A 13,222-nucleotide genomic window follows, 5' to 3' on the forward strand; every position below is an offset into this window, starting at 1 on the left:
TGGTGAAATTTCTTTTCTCACGCGGATTTGCGCGCAGTTTCCGGACATTTACGACCACGCGTACCAATGACCTGCTAATAACAACATCCGCCATACGCAGCTGTTGTCACATTCACTGCCAAATTCTTACGAATTGTTTGCATTTGACGCATACGATTTAGCTGTCATCTGGGAAATCCCCAGATGCGGTCGAGCGTACGGCTCGGAACGAAAACATTTCTCACCGCAATTGTTGATATTTCTCGCTGTAAAGATTGAAAATCGGTACAGGAATGCCTCTAGAATTGCAAATGTGAGCGGAAGAAATATACAAAGATATCTTTTCATCGCGTACTTTATTCGCAAGAGCATCATTGAAATTCAATTCACGGAAAGGAATATACTTCGATTGTCTCCTCTTTGGGACGGCGATGTTTTATCGAGGCGTGACTTATCTCCTCATCGATCGACGCGCGATCGTTTTAAATAATTAGCATGTTGCATTCGTATGCGCATTTCCAATGTCGCGAGGCGTCTCGTTTCCTGGCTCCTCAAAATTCAATGTTACATTTATTTTGGGATGCAGATCAGGTGGCGCGGTGCTATCGGATGAAATTTTGCGGGCGCGAATCTGTCTGCGATTATAAGCGAGCGTCGTCGTGACGGCGAATCTGCGCCGGTAGATTCGTCGCGGCGGAGAACGAACGGAACGTTCCGCGGCTTGCGCGAACTTGGCACGGCAGAAGCACGTACGCCGTGCCAAAAATAGCGATCGGCGGCGAGTGAAGCTGTTGGGAGAACGAGAAATTTTTGCGTCGCGTGCAACGGGAAATCCCGTTGAGAGGGTGCGCCGGTTCGCTTCAATTCTTGTCACCATGCGGAGATACGCGTATTCGTAATGATAATAAAAAATATTGCCCCGACGAAGGGAAGATTGGACAAATCGTGGTGAGGAATGCGCAACAATTTCCATTTCAATTAGAATCTCTCGATACTAAGTTATACAGTTTGTGAGAGACCTTAAGTGCAACTTAATTCAGGAACGTTTCGCTGCGCGAAAATGAAAATCGAGAGGAAGGAAATAAATGGTGCGGAAAGTAACCAGTGAGAAATGATTTGCCGAACGATATCGACATCGATCGACGAGTCAGTTTTTGCAGCCTCTGATTTAAAATTGAAAATACAATGATAAACAGCAATCGAACAGATGCTGAGAGGCTATAAATTACATATAACAGTCACATTGAAGTAATCAATTAGAAGACAACGATTTAGGATTAAAGAGATCCCTTTTTTTCGAGAAGGTGGTAGACGCAGCGCTAAGAATCTCTCCAGCTGCGGTGTCTAAAAACATAAGAAAAAAAGCATTTTCTTACTAAAGACCCTTCTTTTTATTGAAAGAAATATCGAAGATTAGGAACAATCTCATCCTGCGGTCGAAGACGCTGCGATTAATCGGACAGGTGTTGCTACCTCTCGTGTTTTACTAATACCATTACCGCCTAAGCTTCTTTGCTTACCGTTGGCAAAGAAGTTTACACGTTTCTGTTATCATTATTAATCTCATCAGAGATAATCCAACCTGGGTCCATCTTAATTATGATGCTACGTAAACATCGAAAGCGGTTCTAATATCCATTTCTCAATCTTTCTGCTATCCGCCAATTAATTTTTCACATTGCAAGTACGCCGAGGCGCAAATAATTTTTCAATTACAACTGTCGCTTGTAAAATTATGCCGATGTGACAGAATTTTATCCCCTAAAGTCAACGGCACGCGACACTGTTATATTTTTTCGATTGCTTACGAGAGCCAATCAGGATTTAGCTTCAAGTCACCTGATCGAAAACTCCGCATTCTGATTGGCTCTCGCACTGGATTGCTTACGAGAGCCAATGAGGATGCAGAGTTTTCGATCAGGTGACTTAAGGCTAAATTCTGATTGGCTCTCGCAAGCAATCCAGCAGGAAAAGTAGTATCGTGTGCCGTTGGCTTAATTCTGCAATGTCAAATCTCAACGGCGTCCTCGCGTGACGCTTGTAGAGATATGGTATCAAGATATATCGATATTAAAAACAGGAAAAGTCTCGCGGAGGTGGTCTCGTCGAGTTTTCGACGAAGGGGAACAAGTGACGCGAGATTTCGTGGCGTCTTCCGCGAGTCAGGGTCGCCGCGTCTGAACGTGTCGCGCGTTAAAGGAACATTTACATTGTCAATCGGGACCGGAACTCCCAGCGGTTACTTATCGGAGTTATTGGTTCTCATTGCCGCCGGGAAACAATGCGTCGCGTAAACGCGACGCATAACGCGCGACGCATTGTTTCCCGGCCGAGGGTGATGACGTGGCTCCCGACTACCTGCTCACCCACGTGCACTTACATAAGGCGCTCGCTAAAAATATGACAGGAGCGATAAACGGAAAATGCGGGGTCGCGGTCGTAGTTGCGTTAGTGCGTGAGAGCGACGACGCGGCGGTCTGCGAGTGCTCGTCGAGAGAAAGGGTGAGTCCACTCTTCGAGCCTACGGATGTTTTAAAGTCCCTCGACCGCCCTTCGCGACGAACGCCTCGCGCGATGGATCATGGATTGTTCACGGGTCGGGATGTTGCACGGTCGTTTCGTCGGCTGGACGGAACCTCGGGACTGTTCGAGGCTTCGGGCGGTCTTAAATATAAGATCCGACCGTGGACCTGCCCGCCCTGTGTCGCTCGCAGGTTCGACGGTGGCATCCATCCGAGGTGTCCCGGAAGTGTCCCGGACGCGAGTGCGCGCTCGGGTCCGGTTTCACCAACGTTCCCAGTGAGAAATCATTCGTCGATCGATGCCAATTGACAAGTTATCTATCGCTGGGTTGTTCAACTTGCGTGAATTAAACCAAGCTTAAAGCTACGCGACGTTAGTGAAACGCGGCCTTAGGCCCGGTTTCACCAAACGTCGTGTAACTTCAATCTCAGTTTAATTCACGTTTGTCTCTATCTACAGTAACAGTTGGAAAGATACACGGAACGAATTAAGCTAAGCTTAAAGTTAAACGACGTTGGTGAAACCGGGCCTTAAATCGCCAATCGGCGCGCGCTCGCGATCGGCGGCCGCTCGTTTGTCGGAAACGGCTTGGCGATCCGACGCACGATCGTCGCGGCGGATTATTTTCGTCACAGGCAACGATGACGCGCGGCGCGTCTTGTTATTCGCGATTAATATTCACGGCTTATATCGACCAGATAAGGTCGCTTGGCTATCGGTTTATAATTTTACGTATTCAGCGCGATTGTTTAAGGTTCATAGTACAGCAACCGTGACCTCGGCGACCACTTGGCTCTCGGCGATGATTCTGATTGCATTAGCGCTAGGCTCTTTCCGGCTTTATTTACTATATTTATATACAATAAGTCCGCTTCAGCAGATACGTCTGTACTTTTGAAAGATATATTTAAAAAAATGTTATAATATTGCCGAGAAAGTATTTTCTAAATGGCTGTTAAAAATGTGCTTGCGTATAAATATCGAAGAAGAGAAGTTTTTAGAAGATACTTTTTATATTTTGTCTTAATTTTTCCGCATGCGAATATATATCTTGTAAACATAAATTTGAAGGAATAAGCCGCGACAGGATGTTAAATGTCGAAATAACTCTTATTGTAAATTCATTGCGAAAAATTTAGACATTTAACATCCTGTTACGGCTCTTCAATCCTCATTCTTTTAAATTTATGTTTATCACATGCGAGCCTTACGAACTTCATTAATTTGTATATTTTGTAGTTTTTCGTTTTGGTATCTTGAATCACAGAAAAAACGTAATTTTTCTTTGCGACATCTTGATGACGTAATCTTTTCGATGACCGACATCGTTAATGCAAAATAGGATGTCATTACAAGCATAAAATGAAACGTAAGAAGAGTATAAAAGTTGAGAGATAAAGGATTGCTTGTGGGAAGAAAAATGCAGAAACGTGCAGTTGGTAAAAGAATAATATGTAGACTTATTTGTCACCAACTATATTTGTCTCATGCTACGTGCGTTTAATTTCTAATCCTTTGAAAAAATTGGATTGAACTTAATTGGCGTTTAATTGGATGTAAAAAGTCGCAAATGGTAAGAGATACATGAGCAGAACAAGACGGGGAGATGCAGGAATAGGAGGAGAGTGCGAGCCCGCGAAAGACAAGGTCCATTTCAAATGCGGTCTTGCGTTTACAATGAATTTTACAATTTATGACAATTTATATTGTGTCGTCCTTTCGCTCCTCGAATGCGCTTCAAGAATCATTGTTTCCGAGAGTGGCCATCGATCTCCGATTCGCGGCAGAGAGACCAAAAGAGTGCACGCGCAAGCGCGCTTCGCGGCTCGCTCGCTCACAACAAAGCTGATGTTCGGGGAGACGGTCCAGTCGCGAAACTCGTTTCGCGCTTTCCGCGCCGCTGCGAATACTAGCTCTGGCGTGACCTTCTGGCAATTTTGGGCTTGCGGTAATTATCGTGGGAAGTCTGTTTACACAAGCGTCCGCCGCGTGTAATGGTCTTCACAAAGATGCGTGTAGTGAAACCGGACGTCCCCTTCGACGCTGTTATCGAAGAACAGACGAAAGTCGTTTATCTGACTTCGACTTCGTTTGTGTAGTTATTTATTTATCGATATGTTCTCCGTATCTTCTTTACACCACTTTAGACTTTAGTCCTACTGTGCTCGTTACGTCGGATGAACGTGCCTTCGAACATAGTTCTCCAAGTGACGCCCAGAGATGGATGTCAAACTTGCGTTTTTACTTTAATATCGATGACGTAGTATTTGTAAGTAAAAAATTTCACTTGGCTCGTAATTTGACTGATTTCACGCTGTAATCGATACATTTTTAAGTTGCACCGTCCTCTAAGAAACTTGTAGATTATTAAATTCCTTGAAAAGGGCCGCAACCCGCATGGTCGAAACGTCGGAATCAAACAAATATACCGCCAGCCTAATGTCGTCTAACAATTCTTTTTACCGAAAGTCGAAGGGTTTCGAGATAATATTTTTCTCTACATTTATATTCTTCTACTCTGCATAGATGACAAACCAATCTCAAATAGTACAGGTAATCATTATGAATTTAAAAAGGATTCACTTGTTTAAAAAAAAATAAATTCAAAAGAATTTGTCCTCGGTAGTTTTAAAAGGATTCCATGTATACCTTTCGACTTAAATTAAAGTTGTTCTGAATACAATGAATTCTTTTTAGATTCTCTATACTACCTGGGATCTTATATTTAAGGTCATCTCAAGATATAGCCTTGAGAAGAGAGATACTGTCATTTTAAAGAATTAAGAACCGTTTTTGTTCTATTTTATTTTTCTACTTTCGTTTTTTCGTGTAACATCCTTGTTACACGGTTCGTACTTTCGTAAGTTATTCTTTCAAACCGTTTACTTCTAAACAGTTTAGAATAGTTTCAAATCTTTATTATCTTGCAGGTTAAAGGAAATTGAAGTCTTTGGTGCATTATGTGTGATAAGAATACAAATTATAAGTATTACTAAAATTGGAAGTAAACTGTTCTTGTGATAATTGAATGACACGTGGAATAATAGTGTTTCCGTTACAGCTTGTATTCCTTTCAATTGTTCTTTTTAATTTTTTAATTTTCTTTTTAATTTCTTTCTGAGTTTCTTCCTCGAAAAAAAAGTAGAATAGTTTATGAATTTTTATAAATGTTGCCACAATATTTCTGCAATCTGCTACGATGTATACACTTGTGTAAAACTTGTCGCACATAAGTTTTCTGTTTGGAAAAGTCTGCTTGTCTAGTATCATTACAGAAATAGCCGAGGGGTAAACCGCTGAGGGTATTGTGGTGTACAGATTTGCGGCATTACCGGGCATTACTAGGGCATTTTTGGGGCATTACGTCTTGCTGAGGTATTATAAAGATAAAATAAGATAAAATAAGATAAAATAAGATACAATAAGATAAAATAAGATAAAACAAGATAAATAAGATAAATGAAGATAATAAGATAAAGTAATGCCCACTGGGCATTAGTGGGCATTGGTGTACAAGATTTTGGTCAGCGGTTTCCCCCTCGGAAATAGCAGATAAAATAAACAGATCATTAAGTACTCCGTTGTTTTGACGTAAAACATACAATGTCACTAAAAAACGCGATAAGAAAAAGTAAAGCTAACGCTGTTATCAGATACATTATCGAACATATTACATTATATAAATCAAGTAGGTAGTAAAAAAAGATAGTTACTGAGATTTTGTCTCCCGCATTTGTCTCTTACATTTTTCTCATTAATTCTTCTCCACATTGTCGAACATTGCCCTTCCAGCAATAATTTTACAAAATTTTACAAAAAAATTAAATATAACTGCAAGATTCTAGGAAATTTTACGTAAATTAAAAAAGTGTTATAAAAGTCAATATAAAAATGCTGTTTTAATTCATTAAGATTTTGTTGTTTCTCCAATTTTTAAAACTAGTAAAGTTTTGTACTAATTTTTACAATATTGTACATTTTCATGAAATGCTACTTGCAATAATTTCGTGATCTGAGAGCAATGCAATTTGTGGTACTATTTCGTAGATATTTTTACAAGAAATAAATGTTCCAACGAAGATATAAAAATTTCTACAAATTTCTATTTCAAGTCATTTTTTGTAGTTATTTATAGAAATTGTTTTCGCTAGGGAACAATGTTTCAGCGCTTTAAAATCCCTTAGCATCCGATTTGCAATGTTGAGTGTAAAAATGGACTATGAATACCATCTTACACTTACCTATGCAGATTTTTACGACCGTGATACACGAATATCTGAATACAGCGCGTTTCGTAATCAGTGTTTTCGTCGACAAGGTACATACTATTAGAAATTCTGGATAAATTTCGTGACTATTCAGTGTCCCCAGCTCTCTCTCTTTCCACCGTCCATCCTCGATAATTACAGAGCGCAGACATTATCGACTGTTTTCACCGTCTGACACTGTACATGTTTAAACGGATATAAATGCAATTTACTTCACAAAATATGCACGGTATTACACTCAAGTGATTTGTGTTGTGTAGATAAGTGTTCTTAAAATAAGCGCACGTATATTACGAAATAATGCTCTCGTCTGCTGCTGCGAAATTGTTTTCCGCAATTGTCTCGCGACGTGGTCGATGGAACAAATAATCGAACATCATCACAATGACCTAAATATGCTCCAATACTCATCTGCACAACAATAGATCGTAAAATTGATACTGCCTTGCGTAGATAGCTTTGACGATCGCGCGAATCTCCGTGTAAACGATCGATCTAGCCACTGTCGATTTTCTTTCGACGCGCGAGAGATCGTTCCATTCGAATACACGAAGTTGTATAAATACAATTATCTCAGCGAGAAATTATTGGTCGGAAAGACGTCCACATCAAAGCGACGTTTCTTCTATCAATCGTTTTTCATTAAGTGTGCTTTTCCATTTTGCGTCAATTCGAACGGTGTAGAATTGTCCCAAAGGCAACACCCCATAGTAGCACAGTATGCATTGACCAAACATTGGTTAAACATTGGTCTAGTATCTGGTGTATGGGCCAAAATTTAGCCAACCCAGCGGAAACCGACTCGTCACGATGTTGAATCGCGAAATAACCGCCCCGGTCCGTGACGGGCTATCGTGATCTTACTTGCGAGTTCGGCGGCCATCTAGCGGCTGAATGCCGTACTTCAAGTTGGAGGCGTATTCTGGAGTCCTGACGACTTCGCTTAAAAAACTAAAAGTGAACTTCTTCACTTTGTCTTAGATCAATTCGCTTAAAAAATAAAAGTGAACTTCACTTTGTGTCTTAGATCAATTCGCTTAAAAATTAAAAGTGAACTTCTTCACTTTGTGTCTTACAAGATCAATTCACTCGAGCGGAGTGAAGTGGCCGGTGACATGATGATTCGAGTGAAACTTTCACTCCAATTCATTATTACGGAGCGGTAGATTCTGGAAAGCGGATTCTCAGGTTCGCGCGAGGTCCGGCTTCAATCTGTCTCTTTCTTTTGCAGGACCACGAGCCTCTGCGGGCGTTCGTATTCGCGCGGGCCCCCTCCGGATCGTCGACGTCGCGGCGACGCGCTTTCGCAGGTGGCGTGGACGACTTGGATCGAACTTCGCCTCGCCGTCAGCATCGCCGGCGCGCGTCCTCCCCTTTTCCCTCCACGCGTTCTACTCCGCACCACCCCGCGCCCCCTCGCCCTCCTCGCCCGCAGTCCGCGGACGATCGTTCTTGAGGCGTTCGAGTGACACAGTGCGTGCGCGCGCGATTTCCCGCACGTCGATTCTCGCTCGATCCTCCTCGATTTCGCGGGCGCCGTCTCTGCGGGGTCGGGGAGCGGAAACGATCGACCCGCAGGTACCTTCCGCGCGCGCGGTCGGCGATGAGCGGCGCGAGATAGAGAAAAGCGCGGACGGTAGAGGAGAGAAAGCGCGTTCATCATTAATTAACGAGTGATAAGTAAGCAACAGAGAGAGAGAAAGAGAGAGCGGCGAGTCTACTTTCACTGGTCGAAAAGAGAAAGAAACAGGAGGGTAACTAGACGGTAGACATGTCGCACGCGCGTCTGCGGAACGCCGTGATCGCCGGCGGCTGGCCGACGAGGACGATGACGGCGGCAACGGCGAGACAGAGTGCCGGCGGTGGCGGCGGGGCGCTGATTGGCCGAGGGGTAGGGATGGTAGACGCGCCGGTGTCCTCCGTGCTACTCCAGCCGGCTGCTATTCCGTGTCGCGGCATGGCGTCGAGCGCAGCGACCGCGGCGGCGGCGGCCCCGCGTAGCAAGGTCCTCACCGAGGACAACGTCTTCGAGAACCTGCGTAAAATGGAGTACGCGGTGCGCGGGCCGCTGCTCATCAGGGCGCTCGAGATCGAGAAGGAGCTGCAGAAGGTAAGAGTCCACTGTGAACCGAGTCGTCGAGGACGAGCTTCCTCCAGAGTCCCTGTGCGCGTGCGAAAGAGGAACGCGCGTGCATATTATAGCGGTGACGTATTACGGGACGCACGGAAACGCTTGCGGTTACCTTCCGTCGAGTGGGCACGTCGGGTGAACCGAAGGAGAGGGTTGGGCGAGAGGGATGGGCTCGGTGACGGGCACGCGAAGGTTGTCATGGTGAAACGCCAAGTATCGGGGGTGGTGGAGGAGGAGGAGGGGGAAATAATCGCTAATTGAGACTCGAACTGTGAAGTGCGAATGGAGCTTGATGAGCGGAGAATATGTTTATTTCAAAATCGTTAAACTTTATTCCCCGCGCGCGGCAGATAAGATAAGCGCGCCCGCGGGTTTGCGCGTATGAGCGAAACGCGATAAACGTCGTCGAGGAGCGACGCGAGATATCTTGGATGGGATTCCTGACGTTAAGCGAGACGTTAACGGGCGGTCAATGGCTAACGGGAGAAGCGATACTGGAATCAGGGGAGAGATCTCAATCTCACAATTGGACCCACGACCAATTGTGCTCTTAAACACGCAAAATCGTGCGTTATGAAAAAGTATTGAGCGCGTGATTTACATTTTGTTAAAAATATGGATTTGGGCGCCAGTTATCTGTTCGAAAAATGAGCCGTGTAATAAATTAGCATAGAAGAATTTGAAATTTCAGAAAAGGCATGGAAGAATTTAAAAATCAGTAAGACGTTTAGTGAGTAAATTTAGAAAACGGTAGAACAGGACGAAGTTAGAACAAAGTTACCTACCCTTGAGTATTCACCTAAATTATCTCTCCCGAATTATTAGCATTGTCTAGATATTTATCCCAGTTATCTAAATGATCTAAATTACGTCTCCATCCGTTGGTCCCACCATCATGAATTTATTGCTCTTGAAGTGAAGTCTGTTTAGTGGAACATTCATTGGTAGATCGTGGGATCGTCGCGAAAAAAGATTTGCGATTGAATTGGCACGTTGAAAACCTGCGGTGCCACGTTAAAAGCCTATCTCATAATAGGGGACCTTCCTCTAAACATTCGGTCGAATTTTCTCGCGCACGTAACGAAATATATAGATGCGAGCGCACAATGCGTAAATTGTCGGCGATTAATAAATATTTTTGGAGCCGACCCAATGAGCGCTCGTTCAAATTATTTCTTCTACCGATAAGAAAACGAAAAGTTTCAACAAAGCGCGGAAACTGTGCAGTGCAGAGCTGTTATCTGCGTAAAGATTAACGCGCGACTGTGCGATAATGCGTATCGGTGAACGAGGAATATTAATTTGACGCATAACTGTGGTCGATATGTCGTCACCCGTGCGACACCGTGATCGGTTTTCGGGCATTCGTGTCGCCGAGCGTGAGACCGTCACGACGTCGATCGCCACGGGCGGAACGACTTTCTCATTTATTCCGGCGTTACACGAATTCGCACCCATATGGAAGCCTCTTATCGCGTTATCTGACTCGGGACGCGGCTCGCGCGGCTGCGTTACTGCTAACAGAAACGCACACCCGTGGAAAACAAAATGCGGGCATTAGTTTTACTGAAAAAGACACAGAGGAAAGTCCCTATTATGAGATAGGATTCTAATATGAGATAGCAGGTTTTCAACTTCCAAATTCAATCACCAATCTTTTCTCGAAACGATCGCACGATCTGACAATCAATTTTCCGCTAAACAGATTTCACTCCGAGGACAATGAATTCATGGTGGAACCAATAGATGATGCCGATCAATTTAGCAGAAACCTCCGCTATCTCATATTAGGAGCCTATCCCATGATAGGGGACTTTCGTCTGCGTGAAATCGAAAAGACCGAAGGCGAGGAAACGAAATGCAATCTTCCCGAGGAACACAAGTGTTCGTTGTGAACTCGATAAGCGTTCGCTTTTCGAAATTCTTTACGAATTAGCCTAATCTGCTCGAAATAAGCTCCAAAGGAATAGCTTTCCGGGCGCGAATTCTTTTTCCGCCCGAAAAAGAGCTCTCAGAATTGGTGACATAAAAGCGAATTTTTTTTAAACTTTTAAGAATGCTCTTAGAACCGAAATGGGACGGGAAAAGAGTTCACCTCGTAATTCCGGGAATTCAGGAAGAATTTCCCTTGAATCTCCCGTGCTAGCTGGGGCTTTTGTCTCCCGGAAGCACGTTTTCCCCGTGAACGACGCTTCTTGCGGTACCTGTACGGAGTATATCCGAAATAAACGCACCTCTGCGGAGACGTCTGCTCAGAGCGCGCGGTTCCGATTCCGTTGATTACGGCGCGTCCAGGGTCCTTTTTTCATGTCTCGCATCCGCGAAAATGCGTTTGAAAAACAGGAGTGTCAACTTCTCCCGTATGCGAACGACCGGTTTGTTGGAAAAATGAGACGCCTTTTATTCATCGGTACAATTATGCGCTGAATAATGTCACCATTGCTATGCGTGCGTGCTCTCGCGTTTCTCGCGCCTGTTTCACATACAATTGCGTAACGCTCGCCGATGACGTAGTTGCACAGTGCGAAGTTTACCCAGTATAGCAGGTTGAAATTGTTTCCTCTAGCAGATAATCTGTATTTCTCGTATACGTATACAATTCGCGCATAAAAATATTTCGCATCTTTCTGTTACAAGTAGAGGAAAATTCTCTGTTATGCGAGAGGATCCTAATATGGGATAGCGGGGTTTTTGTTAAATTACTAGGCATCGTAATTTATTGCCCTTGGAGCAAATCCGGAGGAAATCTGTTTAGTGGAAAATTCATTGTTAGATCGTGTAATAGTTGCGAAAGAAGATTTGCGATTGAATTTGGGTGTTGAAAACCTACTATCTCATATTAGAAACCTATCTCATAATAGAGGACTGTCCTCTGTTATTCTTTACTTCACTTAGGCCGGTATTTATAGTCGGGTCTTATATTCAAGACCGCCTTGAACTTATCTAAAGATGCTGCATGGAACATTTCATTGGCTATGGAGCATCGAAAGATGATCTTAAGACGGTATTGAATATAAGATCTGACTATGAATACCGACCTTAGTTTACCAAAGAATGACACATATTAGGGTGTCGATTTTTTTCAGAAACAACAGCTGAAATATAAATATTTATTTAAATTGTGAGCGATCGGAAATGAGTTGCATTTTCGCTTCAGAGATACGCATATAAAAATATTTGTCATTTTTTTGTTACAAGTATTATTCTTTACTTCATTATAATTTACTGAAGAATGTCACATATTAGGGTTTCAATTTTTCTCAGAAACAACAGCTGAAACGGAAATATTTATTAAAATTGTAAGCGATCGAAAATTGCAGGTCCGCTTCAAAGATTCGGATAAGGCGTAAAACTTCACCGCTCGTTTTAATCGGTTTGTGTAGCTTACAATCACTTGGAGACGTTTGAAAAATAAATCCGAGGATCGCGACCGGAGATCTAAGATCGTTTCTCTTTGCAGGGCGTTGAAAAACCCTTCAAGGAGGTGATCAAAGCGAACGTGGGCGATGCCCACGCGATGGGCCAGCAACCCATCACGTTCCTGCGGCAGGTGCTGACCCTGACGGTCTCGCCGAATCTGCTCGACGACCCGAGCTACCCGGAGGACGCGAAGGCTCGCGCCCGGATGATCCTGGGGGGCTGCAAGGGCGGCAGCGTGGGCTCGTACTCGGAGTCCGCCGGTATCGAGTGCGTTCGCAAAGACGTCGCGCAGTACATCCAGGACCGCGATGGCGGTATCCCCTGCGATTACCACAACATCATCCTCTCGAACGGCGCCTCCGACGGTATCAAGGTACGCCGAGGCGTCTCTTTTGTCTTCTCGAAATTGGAAGCAGATTTAGCCCATTTAGTAACGTTCCGAACAGATTGACAGATGCCAAAATGAGAGATGAGTAAGGCACACTGGGAAAAGTTGACAAGTTTTTTGCAAACTTGTTGCTATTTTATCTAATAATAAAAATGAAAAGTTGTTTTATGCGAATAGCATAGTGATTTTTACGCAACGCGCGGAATGTAAAATTGAAATTTGCACTTTAAATTTTGCCATTTTGTACCGATAGGATACTAGCTATACAGGGTGTTATGTAATACCCGCATCAACGCTTATTGTGGGATAGAGTGGATTAGACTAAGTCGAAAAGTCCTGTACCACTTTGCAGGTTTTGCAATAGTTAACGAGTTATTAATTATTAAAAATCGCTGTCTTAGGCCGGCCCACTGCCCAATTCAAACGTGCAGCGAGATCGATCGATCGTTACTAGGCGCGCAGAGAGTTGTAACGATCGATCGATCTCGCCGCACGTTTAAATTGGGCAGTGGG

General features: G+C 43.8%; 1 protein-coding gene across 3 annotated transcripts in view; it reads left to right on the top strand.

Annotated features, from left to right (window-relative positions):
• The first annotated feature begins 2,364 nt into the window (after positions 1-2,364).
• The window catches only part of LOC105567525 (alanine aminotransferase 2), a 13,629-nt gene continuing 2,771 nt past the window's right edge, over positions 2,365-13,222 (top strand). Inside the window, exons 1-3 of one of the 3 annotated variants that reach the window (XM_012022458.1) lie at positions 2,467-2,481; positions 8,002-8,880; positions 12,362-12,694. In XM_012022458.1, coding sequence (XP_011877848.1) covers positions 8,542-8,880; positions 12,362-12,694 — 672 coding nt within the window. In that variant the 5' untranslated portion in view covers positions 2,467-2,481; positions 8,002-8,541. Of the gene's footprint in view, positions 2,482-4,385; positions 4,772-8,001; positions 8,881-12,361; positions 12,695-13,222 lie in introns of those variants that run through there. The other 2 variants (XM_012022459.1, XM_012022460.1) reach the window with 2 other exon arrangements.

Source organism: Vollenhovia emeryi, unplaced genomic scaffold (assembly GCF_000949405.1).
Source record: "Vollenhovia emeryi isolate VEMERY1.0 unplaced genomic scaffold, V.emery_V1.0 DF939137.1, whole genome shotgun sequence".
Taxonomy (NCBI): domain Eukaryota; kingdom Metazoa; phylum Arthropoda; class Insecta; order Hymenoptera; family Formicidae; genus Vollenhovia; species Vollenhovia emeryi.